Below are 20213 nucleotides of genomic sequence, written 5' to 3'. Positions count from 1 at the left end.
TTCATTCAAAATTTGATCAATCTGTCAAGTGTCAATTTTATCTACTCGCTGCTATGTTATTTGGACCTCTCATCTAAATTAATTCATACATATTGCCTCAAAAACGTTAGGCAAAGTACAAAAATAATAATGGCTCAAACGGCGGGCGTAAAGCCCATGACCATAGCTGGTCGTGTGGCTATGGAAAGGGAAAGATGTATTGGAATGACTGATGCTGAAAGGCAGTGGCGAAAGCAATGGTTAAAAGATCAAGTTTTGGCTCCTAATGAACCCGTACACGTTGAGGAATACTGGAAGGAACGTACCAATCCTATTCGGCGATTCTACCGTAAACCATTAGATTTATTATACGACAAGCTAACCCCTGTTTTGGTAAGATTACATAACAAAATAACCTAAACAAATATTTACAGCAAAACGTTACTTAAAATGAACTATTCCGTTTGTAGGGAAAACATCGCGCTGCCGATTATAGATACATCACTGGAAAACTTGGTTTGATCGCTCTTGGTGTTTTAGCAACACATTACTATTTCAAGTATAGTGGAAATGTAAGTTAATATTTATATTTTATAAATATCTGGTTAACTTATGACTACAAAATTTTCTTTTTAAAGAATATATAACATCCCTCTTTACGTATATAAGAAGATACAAGTATAATAGAATTTGACATGTGTGTTCCATTTCAGGACTGGACCAAAAAAGGAGGATGGAGAGTTTTACAATCTAAGCCAATGGTATTACCCGGACAACCAGGTTTCCCATTTGTATCTGATCGTACATCTGATAACGACTATGCTGATAGAGGATTCAAAAAATCTGCCTTTATTAAGTAAACAGTGTTGAGTAAACTCGAGGAATAACTTATAATTGTTAGATCAATCATTTTTAGATATGAACATTTAAATCAAAGTTACTGCTTATGTAGAGTGGATAATAAAAACAACTTTATTAAGCAAAGTGTATTCCTTCTGTATTAAATGCATGTAATAATTTCATGAAATCATCACAATCCATTGTCCTGGCTCTCATTTGATCAGCTCCAGCAGTGGTCAGTACATCTTGCACCTTTTGCTTAATATCAAAGTCCTCTGGTATCTCCTATAAAATAAATGTGGTATATTGTTCATTTAATTCCTTTTCTGTATTTTATAAGCTATTTATAAAAATATTGGTCAATTCATAAGTAAATAAAATTAGTAACAGTTAAATTAACAGAAGTGTTATTCCAAAATATTTTAATCTACTCACTAAGCCATAATATTATAAGATAAAATATTTGTACCTTATTGTGTAAAGAACAGTGAACTCTATAATTCTTTTCCAAAACAGCCATAGTGGTGCTGTGTTTAAAGGCAGCAGATAGTGTTTTGTTCTTTCTTACAAAGGCTATCCTTGTAAGACCATCCCATTCTACAAAGTTAATGGGTGGTGGTGGATTTCTTGGTTCTATTCTTACCACACTTGACTCCACTTTTGGTGGGGGTCTGAAGTTATTTTTACCAACCTGGAAAATATTTCATATAATAAAACTTTGAAATGCTCAGACCTATAATAAATGAATACAAAATCTAGAACTTGCATATAAAATTATTTTTAAATTTTTATATATAGTATAACAATAAATTAACTGTACCTTCATTAACATATCCACTCTTGCCAAAAGTTGTGTGTTTATAGACAACCTACAGTATAATTTGTCACCAGGTTTTGCTACAAGCCTCTGTGCAAATTCTTTTTGAAACATTAATACTGCACATCTGAAGAATGGTCTGTGTAGTAGGAGCTTGAATACTAGCGGTGAACTAATCTGATATGGTATATTAGCAACACATATATCAAAGAATGGCAACTCTGTTTTTAAAACATCCCCTACTAGGATTTGTAGTTTGGCCTGATATGGGGTTCCTTGAACTCTCTTCTGCAATTCAGCAACCAATCTAAAAAATATTACTACTTTAGTATTAATTATATTAAAATTTAAATCCAGAAATCTAGAAAATATACATAAAATTACTTAATATGTTGGTGATCAAAAAAATACAACTATTGTTGATAAAAATGAATGATGAACCTCAAAATAAAAATTACCTGGTATCAATTTCACAGGCTACAACTTTCTTTACTCTGTCAAGCATTTTTATTGTCATGTTACCGGTACCAGGCCCAATTTCAAGGGCTACATCTGTTGGCCGTAAGCCTGCCTTGTCCAGCATAGATGTGATGATAAGTGGATTCTTCAAAATGTGCTGTCCAAAATCCTTATTAAATTGTATTCCTGTAAAATAACGTATAGGAACATTAAAAGAAATTGCAAGTGCAGTCTCTCATCACGAAATTCAAAAATAGGCATGGAAAGTTAACCTCAATTATACATAGTGATACCTTGTTTTGCAATTTCATTGTGAACTCTTGATTTCTTTTCAGCTTTTATTTTCGGCATGGTGATTTATTATTTAAGCAATTTACAAAAGCGAAAAATATTTTTTAAAACGATACTCAATAATATAAACCGATATAAACATATGATTCAAATTTCTAGTGACAGATGACAAGTGACAAAATATTGTATGTTACCATTAAAAATAAAACAAAAAAACAATGCACGTGCATGTACTAGATCTGTGCGTGCAACGGTGCATGCATCAAGGTGAGAACCTTGTACATGGTAGATATACAAAACCTGTGTACAAAACTCAAAATTACAATAATAAAATGATACGTAGATACGTACGTAATGATAAGTAGTTTATTCTTCCTAAAAATATATATTTAAACGGAATAGCTATAGACCACATCTAGATGAAAAATTAAAATCTCATTTAATATTTACTTTTGTTTACAATACAAAATTATAATACACGAGAGAATTTGTTACAAATTTTTTCTTCATACTTTTCACCTTATTTCAAACCAAACTTCTGAAAACACTTTTTAAATGAGCTCGTTTTTTTTACTGGCTATATCAGGCCAATCTTTTGTTTTATACTGGCAATTCAAGTTTCAGATATCGTCAAAATTTTGGCATGGTTGATTTTTACGAGATTGAGTGAATTACAACCGTTTTCTGAAAATTATTATGAAAATGGAGTGGAAACCCGAACAGGAAGGATTAAGGCAAATTCTAACACTTTTAAAAGAATCCCAATCACCAGATACTGCTACTCAGAGAGCAGTTCAACAAGTATCCTTTTTACAAACGTAGCCTAAAGCGTATCGGCGTGGATGTTTTCTATTTAAATTATAACAGCTTTATCTCTTATTTGTATTTGTTAAAGTAGTTTACCTCATTATAATCTTAATGTTAATTGTTTTAAACTAATTTCTCTGCTGTTTAATTGAAATCCACGCTCTTGATAAAATCGATTTTTCCGACATGACAGTCATTGACAGCTTTCGATTTCCTAACAATGTAATCTCAGAAATTGGAAGAATTGAATAAATATCCAGATTTCAACAATTATTTAATTTTCGTCCTGACGAAACTGGTATCCGAAGAGGAACCCACAAGATCTCTCAGTGGTTTGATTTTGAAAAATAATGTAAAGTCACACTACAACAATTTTTTACCGGAGGTCGCCGAGTTCATCAAACGAGAATGTTTATCTGCCGTCGGTGATCCATCACCATTAATTCGCGCCACTGTAGGCATTATTATAACTACTATTGCTAGTAAAGGAGAGCTTACATCTTGGCCTGAACTGTTGCCATCATTATGTCAAATGCTTGATTCACAAGATTACAATGTTTGTGAGGTAAAATTATTATCTTTCAGTTCTATTGTTTAACACATTTCAGTTTTTTAGTTGATGTTTCATTTTAAAACTCTATTATCAATATTTCTAGGGAGCATTTGGAGCACTTCAAAAAATTTGTGAGGATACGGCAGAACTTCTTGATAGTGATGCACTCAACCGGCCCTTGAATGTTTTGATTCCCAAATTTTTACAGTTCTTTAGACATTCATCACCTAAAATAAGATGTCATGCTATTGCCTGTGTCAATTACTTTATTATGAGTAGAACACAAGCTCTCATGTTACACATTGATTCTTTTATTGAGGTAAGCTTTGGAAAGATAAAATGCCTTTTTGTTTTTTTAATAACATTCTAATGCATAAATTTTTTTAGAACCTTTTCCACTTGGCAGCTGATGAAGACCATGATGTGAGAAAAAATGTTTGTCATGCATTAGTTTTACTATTAGAAGTTCGCCTCGACAGACTCATTCCACATTTACCCAATATTATTGAGGTAATTAACTTAAATTTATAGATTTAACCTTTTTGGTTGTTTATATTTTATTATTATCAATTGTTTCTTACAATTATTTTAAGTCAAATTTGTTTTCTACAAGCCGAAGAAGCAATTAGTGTATTTAAGCTGTGATGTAACTTTTCAGTATATGTTAGTGAGAACACAGGATCCAGAAGAAGGTGTAGCATTGGAGGCCTGCGAGTTTTGGCTATCTCTAGCAGAACAGAATGTCTGTAGGGAGGTATGTTGATAGTTTATCTATTCCTATTTCAAATAAAAACAAATATTTGATTGGTTTCATACTGTGTTTTCTTACTTGTACTTATAAGAAATTATTAATTAATTTAAATTATAAGGAATAAGGGCAATTTTTATAAAACATACATTTTTTTTATGTATTGAGAAACGTAACCACATCTCCACTAACATTATAAAGAACATTTTGAATCTTGTATGTTTCAATGGAATAATCTTTTGATCCAAAATTTAACATCCTTTTTCCAGAAATTATGTTATTGATGAGAGCATTGGCTATAAATATTATACCGCCAATCAATATTAAATACATATTTTCATATCTTTTGTGCTGACATTCAGAATGTTTTATTTTTCTTTCAAAACATTGTATATATTGTCAATTTTCAGCCATATGTTAATTAGTTTAGTATTGGCTGAGACACTATTAATATTGCATCAATATATTAAGCTATCCGTACAAATATATTTTGTAACAGTGTTTACTAACACAAATACTAAATTGATATATAAATACTAAACAATAGGTAACAAAATAGTAAACTTAAGTGTGTTCATGATATTTACTATAATCACTATATCATTACTTATTTCATACATAATTAATTTCATGTTTGGTAAATAAATAACTTGTTTACCCATTATATTGTGTAATTTAATGAAAACGTAAAAAAAAATAAACTTATTCATAGGTGCTAGGCCCTCGCTTGCCAGCGCTATTGCCGGTCCTCGTGAGGGGTATGCGTTACTCGGAGATGGACGTGATCCTCTTGCGCGGTGACCGCGATGACGACGCGGACGAAGCGGAGCCCGACCGCGAGTCGGATATACGGCCGAGGTTCCATAAACCGCGCTCGCATACGATTAAACATAATGGTAGGAGCATATAAATTGCTAAATTAAAATTGAATTAATTTCCAACAAATTATTGTATAGGATTAAATAATAGCTTCACTTGAGTTTTATTTGTCTTTTAATAAAATAATTGTATGGGAAGGTGAGACGAATAACAAACACGTAATTCGTCTAGCCAATCGTCATGCGATTTGCGCAAATGTGTAGATGCAATATAAATAACATGTTTAGGTATTGAATGCAGCCATATATTCAATAGAAATCTGTCTGTTGAAATTTACAATACCAATTTTATATGGAAACCAAGTAGTTAACTTTTAAAAATGTATCATAATATTACAACTAATAAATGAATTCCTTGAATCCATTTCTTCCAACTATCCTTTACAAGATTATTAATTAATAAATGGCATTTGATATACAGTGGGCAGCGGAGACAGCAACATGTCAGGGGGCGGTGAGTCGGACGACGAGGACGACGGTGGTGCGGACACTGACGATGGATCCCTCTCCGACTGGAACCTGCGCAAGTGCAGTGCAGCGGCTCTAGATGTGCTAGCCAATGTGTTTGGAGCTGATCTGCTGCCCGTGCTCTTCCCCATACTCAAGGAGACGCTTTTCCATGAGGATTGGGTTATTAAGGTATGCCTGATGGTTTGTGATGTGTGATACAGTTGTGTAGATGTTTAGCTTATACAATTTGTGGTAAAAAAATTCCTTTTTATAATAAAATGACAAGACAAGTTTATGTCTTGTCATTTCATTATATACAAAGGAGTAAGTAAGTAGTGCATGTTATCTAAGAGTTCTAACTTCTAATACACGAACGGCAAGTTGTGAACGGCAGAGGCTGTCGTTCGCAACTTGCCGTTCGTCTTCTAGAACGCTAAGCTGAGCAAAACTCATTGTTTTCTTTACTTTTAATGTCACTGAAGGACTCGTCCATTAGAAACAATGCTAATATTTTTATAAATTATAAATGGTTTATTTTCTGTTTTCAATTCAATTAATCAAACATATGCAATTTTTAATGTATTAAAAAAAAATTAATTGTCTGTAAAGTCGGTTTACTGACGATAGTTGAACGTGACAACGTCCGATTGTGCTTCTTTGTCGTTCGTTCCGCGCTCTCGCTTGCACTTCAAGCCTTACATGGAACGCCTCAGAGCGAGGTAACGCCGCATGAGTCATGTTTTTTCATGCGTGCAGCCGGCATTATCGAATTATAAGACGTTGTCACGTCAAAAATAAACAAGTATCCACGGTACATGACAGGAGAGCGGTATCCTAGCGCTGGGCGCGGTGGCGGACGGCTGCATGGTGGGCATGGTGCCGCACCTGCCGGACCTGGTGCCGTACCTGGTGTGCTGTCTGGGCGACCGCAAGGCGCTAGTGCGCGCCATCACCTGCTGGACGCTGTCGAGATACTCGCACTGGATCGTGTCGCAGTCGCACGACCTGTACCTGCGACCCGTTATGACTGAGGTGTGTTTACTATATAAATGTAATTTATACACTGATAAATAAGAAAAAATGAAAAAAAAATCACCTTTAACCCCCTCCCCCATCAAAATGTAGGTTTCTTATGTAAACATTGGTTTGTCATTGTAAAAAGAAAGAAAAAAATGATTCGTGCTTTTATTTACGACTAGTTAAAACTAGTAATTAATATTGCTGAAAGTTATAAGTACATACATATAATAAAAATTTAACAATAGCATACTTAAGTTGTAACCGTAAGATTAAAATCTTAAACATATACAACTAAAAAAGTAGTAGTAGTAGTGTTTTTTTTTAATTGCATGATATTTGTCGAAACCCCACCTCTCCCCAAGGTAAGATTAGATGAGATTTGGCTCGACTCCATCCCCCCCTAAAACACCTCACGTCATTTATGGACGCCCCTGTATAGTTAAAATATATATGTACAACTGTACATTTTGATTAATTTACTGTTGTAAACGAAGGTTCAATTAGTAAATACATGGGGTTCAAACATCATAATAAACTTATGTCATATTTTTGCTTTTTAAAGTGAAACTTTTATTACATCGTCTCAAACTTTTTGGTCTGTGTAGCGCATGTCGCGTGACGGTCGGCTGTCGAGTAGGTATAAAGTAGTGTTCGGAACCGTACGATAATTATTATCGTACAAATACGATAATTTTGTGCCGTTTCACTTTTACCGTGGTTTCATAAAACCACACAACATTTTTTATAATGAAAAAGTAACTTAAACATAATATATTTTCACAGCTTCTAAAACGCGTGTTGGACAACAACAAACGCGTGCAAGAAGCGGCGTGTTCAGCATTCGCCACACTCGAAGAGGAAGCGTGCACAGAACTCGTCCCATACTTGGGCCACATTCTACAGACTCTGGTGTACGCTTTCAGCAGATATCAGCATAAAAACTTACTCATTCTGTACGACGCTATCGGAACACTCGCTGACTCTGTGGGACACCATTTAAATAAACCGGAGTACATTAACCTGCTCATGCCGCCTTTGATAACAAAGTGGAATGTATTGAAGGATGAAGATAAGGACTTGTTCCCGTTGCTTGAGGTGAGAAACAATTGTAACTACTATTATTTGAATACAATTTTTTTTTTCAGATAGAGATAGGATTAAGTTTTGCAATAAGTTTATATTCTATTGTTTAATATTAAAAGAGATCTCATGATTATAACATCATATAAGATATAATATCTGTAATATTAATAACATAATATATAAAATATATATAAAACTCAAAGGTGACTGATATAGTGATCTATCAACGCACAGCCCAAACCACTGGACGTATCGGGCTGAAATTTGGCATGCAGGTAGATGTTAGGACGTAGGTATCCGCTAAGAAAGAATTTCCCGAAATTCTTGCGGGAACGGGGAAAAACGGGGATGCACGTACAAAGTCGTGGGCGGAAGCTAGTAAAATATAAAATTAATATCAAATACGTTTTGTTGTAGTGTTTGTCATCAGTAGCAACAGCTTTACAATCTGGTTTCCTGCCCTACTGTGAACCTGTCTTCAGAAGATGTGTCTCTTTAATAGAGCAGACTTTGAATCAGAATTTAGTAAGTATTTTATACTTTGATAGTAATAGAATATACTAAGTACCCTCATGTAAAATGATATTTTTTTTTGACGTAAACTATAAACGTGGATAATTTAATATTAGACAGTCAATAGAATATTTAAAATTTAAATATTCTATTTAAATACATATCTTAAATCTATAACTTAGTAGATATTATTGTGACTAGATTACTTACTACAATTTTACTATGTTTGATTGTATGCGAATATTCACAATCATTTTCTAAATGTATGGTTTAGAAAGTGAGGTTTTAATAATTAGTCTCCCAGTGATCACCCTTTCTGTAAAGTGTGAAACAAACGAATAAGTAATAGAATGAATACATTTAAGTATTTCTATACTAATATTATAAAGAGGAAAGGTTTGTATGTATGTATGTATGTATGGTTTTCACGCATAAACTACTGGACCGATTGTGATGAAATTTGGCATAGATAATCTTTAGACCCTGAGAAAGAACATAGGCTACCTTTTATTACGAAATATGTACCTACCACGGGCGAAGCCGGGGCAGACCGCTAGTAATTTATAAGCTTAAATAAGTAAAACTTTGAAAACAAATTCACCAATGCCATTACAAACAGGTGTCTTTCCAGGCGAACACGCAAAGCCCTGAACAGTTTGAAGCGCCCGATAAGGATTTTATGATCGTGGCCCTCGATCTCTTGAGTGGTTTGGCGGAAGGTCTGGACGGGCACATCGACCACCTGGTGCTGAACTCCAACCTCATGCAGCTGCTGTACCAGTGCATGCAGGACCCCATGCCTGAGGTATATCCTGTATGTTGTGAGCTTTCATGGGCAAGCGATTAGGGCATGCAACATGTGCTATCATCCAGTAATAATAATAATAATAAGCTTTATTTATTCCACCTTACAATTAATAAATACATATACATATGACATTTTAGTTTTTTATCTATTCCTTGTTAGGTGGCCCCTTATGGGTAAACATCCAAACGGCTTTATCATCCAGTATTAAGTGTTAATTGATTTTTGGTTGATATGGTGTTGGATATTGATGTGAAAATGATAATGGTCTTTTTTGTGTAGTAATAAAAATATTGTCTGGAAATTATTCTAATGTAAAACAAAGTGTAATAAAAATTAAGTTATAAATTGCTCAAAAATGAAATTGGATCAAAAATGACAAAACAGCTTTGTTTTACATATATTGATATTGTTGTAAAGTAGTTTTGGTGTTTGAAAAGTAGTACAGAAATGTTTGTTGTATAAATATTAATTTGTTATGTCAATGTTTAATTTGGCCATTTTTATTTTCATATCAGTGTTATTTATTTAATTAACTTTTAAAAGGATGATAGTACATGTCATTTTTAAATTTCATTGGCTGCTGTAATTTATTTTGTCACAAAGAGGTAACACTCACTTTTTATTTCATCTTATCATGCTTCTTAGTAGAAGACTATTTTTTCTCATAATATCATTATTTGGTATTGAACATCTATTTACTTATACATTTTGTAGATAGCTCATTTGTTTAAATACACTAATTATATTTGTTATTTGTAACCTATACATTATAGTTACTTATAAGTGGTTCTAACATATTTCTCCTACATAATAATCTTACACAAATAACCTCTAATTCTAACAGACATTGCAGCATACTTACTAACAATGGGATATGGGTTGTTAATTGATTTCGGTTTGAATATAAATTAACGTATAAGTATATTTTAGGTCCGTCAATCATCGTTCGCGTTGCTAGGCGACCTGACGAAGGCGTGTTTTCAACACGTACACCCCTACATACCGGACTTTTTGCCAATTCTTGGAATGAATTTGAATCCGGAAATTATTTCCGTATGCAATAACGCCACTTGGGCTATCGGCGAAATTAGCATTAAGTTGGGTAAGATTTTTTTTATTGTGGTATTTAATAAATTGGTACACATAAAAAGAAAATGTGCAATTAATATTGAACTACTGACTTAAAAGATACGTAAGTTTTATTAAACAAATGATTTGAATGATATTTTTTCATTCTCTTGTAACTGTAAAGGTTTTGTTATTATTAAATAAGAATGTATTTTGTACATACTTAATTTGTTACGTGTGATGACACTTGAAAGTCTCATCACTATAACATAGTTATGTGTAGAGTAATTTCAACATAAAAGCCAACTTGTGTCCTTCTAATTTTAATTTTAATAATTTTTCAGGCCCAGAAACATCAAAATATATTCCATTAGTGTTGAACCATTTAGTTGAAATAATTAACAGGCCCAACACACCTAAAACATTGTTAGAGAACACAGGTAAGTAATGTTTTAATCTTATAAGATGTGTTTCATTTTTAATAAATAAAATAGTAAATATTTAATATAAAGTATAAATTGCAAATCAAATAACATTTCATTCTTAAATGGCTGAGGTATATTTTTATATTTATATTCGAATTCTATTCTATCTGTCTGTTTTATTTTTGATTATATTTAATATTATAAAAATTGAGTAGGTATGCCTTAGCCTCATTTTGACTAACCCAATTACAATTTTTAATAAATTGCTTTCTTAAGATTTAATATAAGATTTGTTAATAATATACATTTCCTATATTATTGAGTTTAACCCAACCATTTATGTTATACATACATACAGTTTTCTCAAATTGGCTAACAGCTAATATTATGTTATATTAATATTTAACCATTGTAAATCCCCTCACTGCTTTATATTTATTTTTCATTATTGTGCATTTAGAATTATTTATACTCTCTGTAAGACTATCCTACTATTAACTTCATGTTTACAATGATATCCATTATACAATTTCTGCCATTGTTTTACATATTATATATATGTTATATTTTATAAAAAAACATGTTTAAATTCATTTAATTAGTTTTATGTTTAAATGTAGTTTTGAAGCTAGCAGGTTTAACGTGCCTACTTTATGTTATATATATTTTAATGATTGTTTTTAATTTCTGGGGATTATGTAAATATTTTCACTGGAGTAGTGCCAATAGAATACAAGTGTGTGCCTGACTGAAAAGGTGGCCTAGATTGTTGCCACTTTCATTACAAAAATCTAATTGTTTTACGTGCATTTAAAGTATTGATAAAAAATTTGTTTAATGAAAAAAATCCGTGTTTGTAAGTTTTACTTCGCGCTTTATTTAAATTTTTCGTCTTTTTTTTCAAATAATGCAACATTATTAGAATACAACACCGATAGGTCGAAATCGGGTCATAATCGTGATCGTATCCAAACATTCTATGCCACCTTTTGTCCCATATATGTTTAATTTAATTAGTTATTTGGTAAACAACGTTTCATAAATAATTTCTCTTCGTAACACTGATTTGTTGCTGTCGAATTATGTAAATGTAATATGTTTTGAATGGTTTGTTGATTTGTTTTATTGGTTTTGTTCTCGGTATGTCGTGGCGTAGCGATAACTATCGGTCGGCTAGGTTATGTGTGCCCTCACGACGTCGCACCCGTTTTACATCAATTTGTACGCCAGTGGTCTGTAGTCAAATTTTTTTTATTATTACTTTACATTATTACTATTAATTTGTTATATTCGATAAGTTTATAGTATTATTTCGATCGTGGATGGTGTTTGTTGGCTTGTTAATATGTATTGTTTTATTATTTTCTAGTTTATGTTGAGGCTGGCATGATAATTGTTCTATGTTCAGGAAGGAGCACACTTTGACCGGTACTATCGATGTATGGGATGGGGAACGTTCGATCATCTTATTTTCTGTGTTACCTCTATGTGTTGAACACCATCCGCTTTCTAAATATATATTGATGCTAAATTGTATAAACTTCTCTACCCAAACTGCAAGGCAAATCATTACGAGACTACACGTTGTTTATTTTTTTTTTCACTGAACAATATTTATATATAATATTATCGGTTCCCAAAATTTGCTTTCAGTTTGGAATGTATATATTTTTATTTTTAGTGTTTTATATAAACATTATAGTTTATCAGTCACCAATATATTACACATTAACCATTTTTTAATTTTACCGCCATTAATTTTTATTTTGTTCTTTAGTAGTATTCTTTTTCCATTATTATTTAACCTTTTTGATTTTACTAAATTCCTAGAATGATTTCAATCACTCCTCTTTCATTCGTTATTTTACTGTGTACAATTTCAAAATCTTGATATTTATCCTTCGAGTTTTTTTTCATAAAACAAAATGCAAAACACCAAATTACAAATCTAAACATACGATCTCCTATCGAAATTCAATTTCAATACACGATCGATCAAATTCAAATCACGATCGATCAATGGATGGATAAATTTAATTTCCAATACTCGTGTAAATTCACCCGAATATAACATAACCATCCACTCGCGCATACACAGTAAGGTACACGACTCAAAGAGCGGGCCGAGAGCGTAGCGCTCGCTCGCACGCGCTGACCGGCCGCTTTACCATTCAGGTGCACCTCGCTGCGGAACATCCGCGACAACGAAGAAAAGGACTCCGCCTTCCGCGGCATTTGCCAGATGATACAAGTGAACCCCGGTGGTGTAGTACCGGACTTCATGTTCTTCTGCGACGCGGTGGCCTCGTGGTCCCACCCGAAGGACGATCTCAAGGAGATGTTCACGAAGATCCTGCACGGGTTCAAGAACCAGGTGGGCGAGGAGAACTGGCGCCGCTTCACCGACCAGTTCCCCGTGCAGCTGAGCGCGCGCCTCTCCGCCATGTGCGGGATATAAGACGCGCTCACACTGTTATGGTTAGTGGCCAATTAGTTCATTATTATTAGGGCCGATTTTTCAATCCCCGGTTAAAACTTATCCGTCACCTTATGTCAACTTATGTCACCTGTAAACTGTCAATTGCGGGCAATAAGAATACATTTTGAAATGGTAGTTTTATACGTTATTCGACGAATAAGTTTTAACCGAGGATTAAAAAATTAGCCCTTAGAGTAACTTACCGATGTTATTGAAATCTGTTCAGTAGTTTTAAAAATATATATGTAAAAGCAAAACTTTAAAAACTTTCATTTCGTAAATTCTTTTTGTCCACTTTTTGTTTATCTATTGTTACCTCTAAGTACAACAAATGTTCTTTTTTTTTTTACTTGATACGCAATATGTAGACGATCTTATGTGTCCCTTCGTCCAGCATACTCACCATGGAATCCTGATATTTCATGAATGTCAAAAAACTGTTCTGAAATAGTGCTAAATAGTGCCCAAAGGAAAAAAATAGTGCTCTTGTACTTGCGAAGTTATAGCCATAGTTCGATGAGTATGCTGGACGAAGGTTTCGCCCAGCATACTCACCTCCGTCCGGAGAATCTGTATACGCTTCAAACATAATTCATACTTCAAAAAATAGTTCCCAAATAGTGCCAAACGGTGCCCAAAAAGAAAAAACAGTGCTCGAATAACTTCGGAGTTACAGGCTTCGTTCAGTGAGTATGCTGGGCGTAGGTTCTACGCCCAGCATACTCACCTCAGTGCGCGAATATCGAACGAGCTATAGGTACAATTTACGTCTCAAAAAATTGTGCTTGAAATAGTGCCCAATATCAGTCCAATTTTTGCTTGACTTTTGACCTAGAAAACCATTAAATTTGATTGTAAACTTCTACATACATTACATTGAGTACAGTCGAATACAATATTATTAACTTTCTTTCTAAACATTTTTTTGTCTTGTGTAAATTATTAATTGTCTATGTAAGGGAGTATTTACTTTAGAATCGCAATATTATTAATTACACATTATTTTAATAATACTTTATAATAATATGATTAAGCCTTCGCGCGTCGCATGGGACCCCGGTAGCTAGGAACAATTAATTTATATATTTGTCTAGATCACGGCGCTTGAAGGATTAAGATATCAAATGAAGTAAATCATGCATGAAAAATAAAGTTGCTGTTATTAATGCTTACATTACAACTGACAAAATTATTCAAAATAATCATTTTCCGGATCAAGGACGGTACCACAACGTTTACGGAATTGACCTGTATTCCTCATGTGATAAAGTTCAATATAGTGTGGCAGTAATGGATGCACGTACGGTCAATAGGTATGGGGCTTACGACGCGCGGCGCCCGCGACGCTAAACATTTTTTTATATGTATATTATATACAATATTAAAACTACAATTTTTTCTATTTACATTGATTATATTATGAATGTTAACAAAAGCTGTGAACTAGTTAACTAGAACTCTGATTACTTTGGCCCTTTAAATAGTAATAAATAACGTAAGTAATCAAAAATGTTTTTTATTGCTAAACCTTTCATTGATGAAACTATTGGAAAGAGTTTTAAAAATTTGTATAACTATGTCACAGTACTAGTTTTGACTGGTTATAAGTTTTGCCTGCAACATATATACAAAAAGAAACTGTATAATTTCCTTTTTACAATTTTTCAAGATATTAATTTTATTGGCTGCAAATGACTGTTTTTATTCAGACAAACACACAATGCAATGAAGTAATAGACTTCATTTACGCTTAAAGTTTCATTCATTTATTATTATTTATAAAATATATAATAATGCATTTAATAGAAAGTTTTTGACATGTGAGAAAATACCATAATTATTTCCAATAACATGAAGTCTACAATTAGAAAGTTTAATATTTTTGTCCAAAAACATGTGTCGACGACTGTACCCCATTTTACGTTAGTATGTAGAAGTTTACATTAAAATTTAATGGTTTGCTAAGTCAAAAGTCAAGCAAAAATTGGACTGATATTGGGCACTATTTCAAGCACAATTTTTTGAGACGTAAATTATACCTTTAGCTCGTTCGATATTCGCGCACTGAGGTGAGTATGCTGGGCGTAGAACCTACGCCCAGCATACTCACTGAACGAAGCCTGTAACTCCGAAGTTATTCGAGCACTGTTTTTTCTTTTTGGGCACCGTTTGGCACTATTTGGGAACTATTTTTTGAAGTATGAATTATGTTTGAAGCGTATACAGATTCTCCGGACGGAGGTGAGTATGCTGGGCGAAACCTTCGTCCAGCATACTCATCGAACTATGGCTATAACTTCGCAAGTACAAGAGCACTATTTTTTTCCTTTGGGCACTATTTAGCACTATTTCAGAACAGTTTTTTGACATTCATGAAATATCAGGATTCCATGGTGAGTATGCTGGACGAAGGGACACGATCTTACACCTTGGCCACGGACACCGGCGGCGCGACCGGCGGCGCGACCTGCGGCGCGGCAATTCGCGCGGCGCGGTAAGCACGCCACGGGCAGTTGCGTTCGCCGCCGCGACCAGTGTAGACGAGGAGACGAGATGGCTTTATCAAAGTTAGCTCGACGTTGTTTGGAGAGTAGCAGCTTTTTTGCTCAAGATTTAATGTTTGGAAGATATAGTGGAGTACACGAATTAAATAGAAATCGTGTTACAGACGGAGAATTCCACCAAAAATATGAAAAATATAGGCATGATGAAAAATTATGTTGCGGGTGGCTAGACTTCCAAATAGCTGGTCTAGCTAGAATTTCTGCAATAAAGGTTCCGTCTCCATTTTCGCGAAAAAAAAACAAACTATTTTAAATTAAGTTCGCTCCGGGAGTAGTCGCCGCGTCTGCCGCTCGACTCCGTGGCCTGCGCCGTAATAACTCATACATTTGTTTCGATCGCTAGTCGTGCCGCGCGATTCGCTCGGGGAAATTCGCCGGTCGTCTCGCTGGTCGCCGCTGCGCGTGGCATGCCCAGTACATTTCCATACATTTGATTCATTCGCAAGACGCGCCGCCAGTCGCGCCGCGCGAATTTTCGCTATAGCGAATTGTCCGTGGCCAGCACGTTATAATCAAGAAAAGGTGTATTAATATTGTCCGCTATGGTTGCAGGGGAACCAATGTCAGCACGGGTCGGGAAGACATTGCGAGGTCGCACCGAGTGCTTGTTATATTTCGACATGTACCTGAAATTACGGCGACTCCACTTAATAGACGCTCGCGCCCGGGAAACGCACAGTTGGGAGCATCGGGGCTTGGCTTATGGACCGAAATACCTAAGCGATAGAGCTCACTTTCCTATACCTTCACTCTATCCGACTCTACGTCTCCCGCCTCCTTGTAAATATCGACGCGCTATTTCGGTCCATAAATACAGTGCGAACTCATAGTGGTCGGAGTGTTAATTGCATGAAATTTAGCGTTAGTGTCTAGTGATAACCGAGAGCGAGTAATGTATTATTATTTTTCGAATTGATTTTTAAATTTTATCAGTGATCGTTTAAATTCAGATTATAGATTTGTAAATGTTTACCGAAACGGTCGAGAACTCGCCAAATGATTACTAATCGTAATTATCGTTTTCAAATTGATCGCACGCCACTGCTTGCATTTTTATTGTGAGATTGTCGCCTTTTATTTTGTTACCTTTGGCACATTGGTTTGCGAAAACGTAGTGAATTACATACGATTTATGTGTTTAGTGTCGAAATTGTTTTCACTAGAATTTTGATCGACTGATATAACCGTTCACTGCTCAGCGTAGATTTTGTACTTGTGTTCATATACCGACTTAACCCAATATACGATATTTATATTACAAGAGAAATGTTAAAATCGTCTGTCAAATATACAATACATATATATACTTGTTTGTCGTGTATTTCGAAAGCATTTATCCGTTTCCTTTTTAAGTTCTTCTAATTGAATGATACAACTATTTAATAAAAAATGTATTCGTTAACTATTTTAATATGAATTACAAAGACTTAGTGAAATCGAGAATTTATGTCAACTGTGATTTGTGACTGGTTTATTTTGACTAATATATGTGTATGTCTATATGTCTGTGTCGTGCTGATATATTATCGCTTTGATAGTTTTTGTGTCGGCTAGATATCTGCTATATTAATATACCAAATAGTATTTTTACGTTTTATTTTATTTTATTGTAATTGTTTGTATGATTGAGTTGGTCACGCGGTTCTCATTTGAAATATTCACTTGATATAATAGTCTTTAAATATAAAAATGAAATAGATAAAATTTCTGAAAATTTAATGAATACTAAGTTAGTATACTAAGTTCCTAACACATGGTAATAGTCTCGTCGATTTCTAAAATTTAAACACATCAAGTTTTTCTTTTGATCGTTGAATCGAGTGATCAACTTTTATGATTGATATAAAGTACTATTTACGTGTATATATTTAAATAGATATTATTATGTATATGTACATATATTTCGTTGTATATTACTATAATTATATGCAATTAAATTGTGACATTTTGTTTTATATTAAAAACTAAAAAGTCTGACTTAACTTCTTGTTATACGTCATAAGTTCAGATAGTTATCTTTATAGAATCCTTTTCTCAGTGTTTGCTAGAGTGTGGATCTTCAATTTAATTTTCATTGTAAGTTAATAAAAATATTAAATGAAATAAATAATAAAATATTAATTTAAACGTACATAATAATATGTGGTTATAAAAGAATACTTAATAGGTTGATTCGAAGCACAAAACGTAATTAATAAATCCCGAAAGTCGAGAAAGTTCAAATGAAACATTTAGTATTAACACTAAGAAAAGGACGCTTGTTTTATGATGTCTGAAATTTAGTAGTTCAAAAGAACGTTAGTCTATTTTGCAATATTGTATTAGTAATATTAGATATGCAGCGGAAAGCGATACTTTTTTCGGGGTTACAATTTAAACATTCCTAGGGGCTTAATTTAAAACGTTACTTTCTTATATTTGGATTTTATATTCTATTCTATTCGCTATAGTATTGTTTTTTTTTGCAATGCTCTTATGTATTCGAAACAGTTCCATCGCTTGAATGATCGGAAATATAAAGTTCATTTTGCCGTTATTTATTTAAAGCGATGAAACTGTGTCGTTTGCGACGATATATATGGGAATCCTTTTAAAGTCCTCGTCCCGAATATCCTGAAAGTTCCTACCCCGAGTCCTTTCTAGTCCCCATTCCCTGTGATGTGCCAACGAAGCCCGAGTAGTGTGCGAACGAGCGCTCACTTTTCCACCAGCGAGACAACCATATTTTTATCGTGTACATTCATAGCGAAAGCGTCAAACACATAATTTTAATAAAATATAAGCAAATTTATACAGATGGTATGATCCGTGATACTATTTTTATTGGATGGCTATTTCAGTTTCTTCTTATTCTTACGTTACCGCTAGAGGGTTGTTTCAAAAGTGATACATATTTAGTTCACGCTGTAGCTAACGACTATACGCATGAAAATATGGTTGAGGCTCAGGCGTGACGCGTTCTTACAGTTCCAACAACTTTACCCGTTATTTTAACGATGTTAATTTGTCATTTAGCGCACGGCTTTGCATTATTTTTTAAGCGAATCGAACACAATGTTGAATTTTACGGGTGTCCGCGTAATTTAATTTTAAGATTATTAGATTTTTGTCAATGTATATTTTTTATTGTAGTAGTGATTTTGTTTTCCTAAAAAACCGTGATAATAGCTCGTTAAGTGATTGCATGAATGTGTGAGTGAGCGAGGCGGCATTCGTGAGGCACGATTCCTTTCCTAAGGGTATAGTTGTAGTATATTATAGTATCGAAGAACATTTTAAATTGTCAATTTATCATAATACAATAAAATCATCTGTTCTGTACTTTTCGTTTCCAAAATATATAATCTTATGTACACGCTGCGGCAATTTCAAAAGTGCGTAACAGCGTTATGTATAATTATCATTTGCCATGTCAACTAATCAAAAATAATATTGCTCTAAAGTAACCAAGTATTAAACTTTGATGAAATTGCCAAATGTGTATAATAAAGAAATTTACGGGTGTGTAAATGATAGTCTCACCATATAACATTGTATAATATTACTTTAGATTATTTTATGTTACAATTATGTAGTTCATTATGTATGTATATTCACGTATATGTACAACTTGCAGCACAGTTGACATGAGCGCATCACGCAACTGATGTAAAACTTAGCTTAAAAATTATTCGATTAGGTCCTTACAAAAAGAATCCATATTAACATGGAAGATTTAATTTAAAATCGCTTATAGTCGCATAAATACTCACAATGCTTTCAATTTTTTATGTACCTAGATAATGTATTTTATATTCGTCATCGTCGAGCCAAATTATATGAATCGTACTTACGTATCTATTTTGATATCCATATTGTATTTGTAACGTTTATAAAGTATTTTCATCGTTTTCTATTTATTGATATCGTTTAATTGTTCTAAGTAAATTACTGTCATATCTGTATGTATCCCGTTTGCATGATGTATTGTGTTGTAGTGAAACGTGATTGTTGCAACGTTGTGTAAATTTGCAGTGAGTACAGTGTGTTTGTGTGTCGTACGAGTCGGTCGCTGCCTCCAACGTAAGGCCTAACGGGCATTTACGTAGCACTACGGAAAATGGCACATGTTCAAACGCATATAAAATGTGTTCGCGACGCAAAAATATTGAATACAACTCAGCGTTCTATTTTCGTAGTGCTCTTGTACATGCTTTCAAAATTGTTCTCATTTTTGTATCGAAATTAGTTTCTGTACTCACTGTTTGTCGGAATTGTACATAAACGCGTCACCGAGAGTACGCTACACTAAATATTTAGTACATAATGTAAGTTCTGGTTGTATACATTGACCTCACCATAGACATTCTTTTACCATACATTTCGTTAATAAAGCACTCATTGTTCGATTATTTGGCTTTTATTTATTACTATTACAGTCAAAGAAAATCC

At 33.7% G+C, this 20213-nt stretch overlaps 3 protein-coding genes across 7 annotated transcripts; 2 read left to right on the top strand and 1 right to left on the bottom strand.

Moving 5' to 3' along the window:
• Positions 1–7: 7 nt before the first annotated feature.
• On the top strand, positions 8–963 carry LOC149487982 (NADH dehydrogenase [ubiquinone] 1 beta subcomplex subunit 6-like). Its single transcript, XM_089696728.1, has 3 exons — positions 8–372; positions 450–551; positions 693–963. The coding sequence occupies exons 1-3, from the start codon at positions 130–132 to the stop codon at positions 837–839; spliced, it is 492 nt and encodes a 163-aa protein (XP_089552854.1). The 5' UTR covers positions 8–129; the 3' UTR covers positions 840–963.
• Positions 951–2553, bottom strand: LOC149487981 (putative dimethyladenosine transferase). Its single transcript, XM_089696726.1, has 5 exons — positions 2389–2553; positions 2095–2281; positions 1640–1943; positions 1289–1510; positions 951–1104 (listed from the first exon to the last, which is right to left on the bottom strand). Exons 1-5 carry the CDS (start codon positions 2444–2446, stop codon positions 955–957), a joined length of 921 nt encoding a protein of 306 aa, XP_089552852.1. The 5' UTR covers positions 2447–2553; the 3' UTR covers positions 951–954.
• A 456-nt stretch (positions 2554–3009) lies between these two features.
• Tnpo (transportin 1) lies at positions 3010–20171 on the top strand. 5 transcript variants are annotated; one of them, XM_089696732.1, is made up of 16 exons: positions 3010–3187; positions 3426–3758; positions 3850–4065; positions 4134–4256; positions 4405–4500; positions 5207–5390; positions 5794–6011; positions 6645–6854; positions 7626–7937; positions 8343–8450; positions 9070–9243; positions 10177–10348; positions 10659–10754; positions 11896–11971; positions 12915–13217; positions 16335–20171. In XM_089696732.1, exons 1-15 carry the CDS (start codon positions 3083–3085, stop codon positions 13195–13197), a joined length of 2706 nt encoding a protein of 901 aa, XP_089552858.1. In that variant the 5' UTR covers positions 3010–3082; the 3' UTR covers positions 13198–13217; positions 16335–20171. The 5 variants fall into 5 exon arrangements, with proteins under 5 accessions (XP_089552858.1, XP_089552857.1, XP_089552856.1 ...); XM_089696731.1 differs by having other exon boundaries at positions 9070–9252; XM_089696730.1 differs by having other exon boundaries at positions 9058–9243.
• The last annotated feature ends 42 nt before the right edge of the window (positions 20172–20213 follow it).

This window comes from Colias philodice, chromosome 6 (assembly GCF_061535455.1).
Source record: "Colias philodice isolate Cphi_HAF_F1 chromosome 6, ilColPhil1 Martin Lab GWU primary, whole genome shotgun sequence".
NCBI classification, from domain to species: Eukaryota; Metazoa; Arthropoda; class Insecta; order Lepidoptera; family Pieridae; genus Colias; species Colias philodice.
The sequence above is the reverse complement of the archived record's forward strand: the minus strand, read 5'-3'. Positions and strand labels throughout refer to the sequence as shown.

Coding starts and splice junctions, on each gene's coding strand:
- Tnpo (XM_089696729.1), top strand. CDS start 3,083: ATGAAAATGGAGTGGAAACCCGAACAGGAAGGATTAAGGCAAATTCTA. Junction 3,188..3,425: donor CTCAGAGAGCAGTTCAACAA/GTATCCTTTTTA, acceptor ATGTAATCTCAG/AAATTGGAAGAATTGAATAA. Junction 9,253..10,176: donor CCATGCCTGAGGTATATCCT/GTATGTTGTGAG, acceptor AGTATATTTTAG/GTCCGTCAATCATCGTTCGC.
- LOC149487981 (XM_089696726.1), bottom strand. CDS start 2,446: ATGCCGAAAATAAAAGCTGAAAAGAAATCAAGAGTTCACAATGAAATT. Junction 1,511..1,639: donor GAGTGGATATGTTAATGAAG/GTACAGTTAATT, acceptor AATATTTTCCAG/GTTGGTAAAAATAACTTCAG. Junction 1,105..1,288: donor ACTGTTCTTTACACAATAAG/GTACAAATATTT, acceptor TTTATTTTATAG/GAGATACCAGAGGACTTTGA.
- LOC149487982 (XM_089696728.1), top strand. CDS start 130: ATGGCTCAAACGGCGGGCGTAAAGCCCATGACCATAGCTGGTCGTGTG. Junction 373..449: donor ACAAGCTAACCCCTGTTTTG/GTAAGATTACAT, acceptor TTCCGTTTGTAG/GGAAAACATCGCGCTGCCGA. Junction 552..692: donor ATTTCAAGTATAGTGGAAAT/GTAAGTTAATAT, acceptor GTTCCATTTCAG/GACTGGACCAAAAAAGGAGG.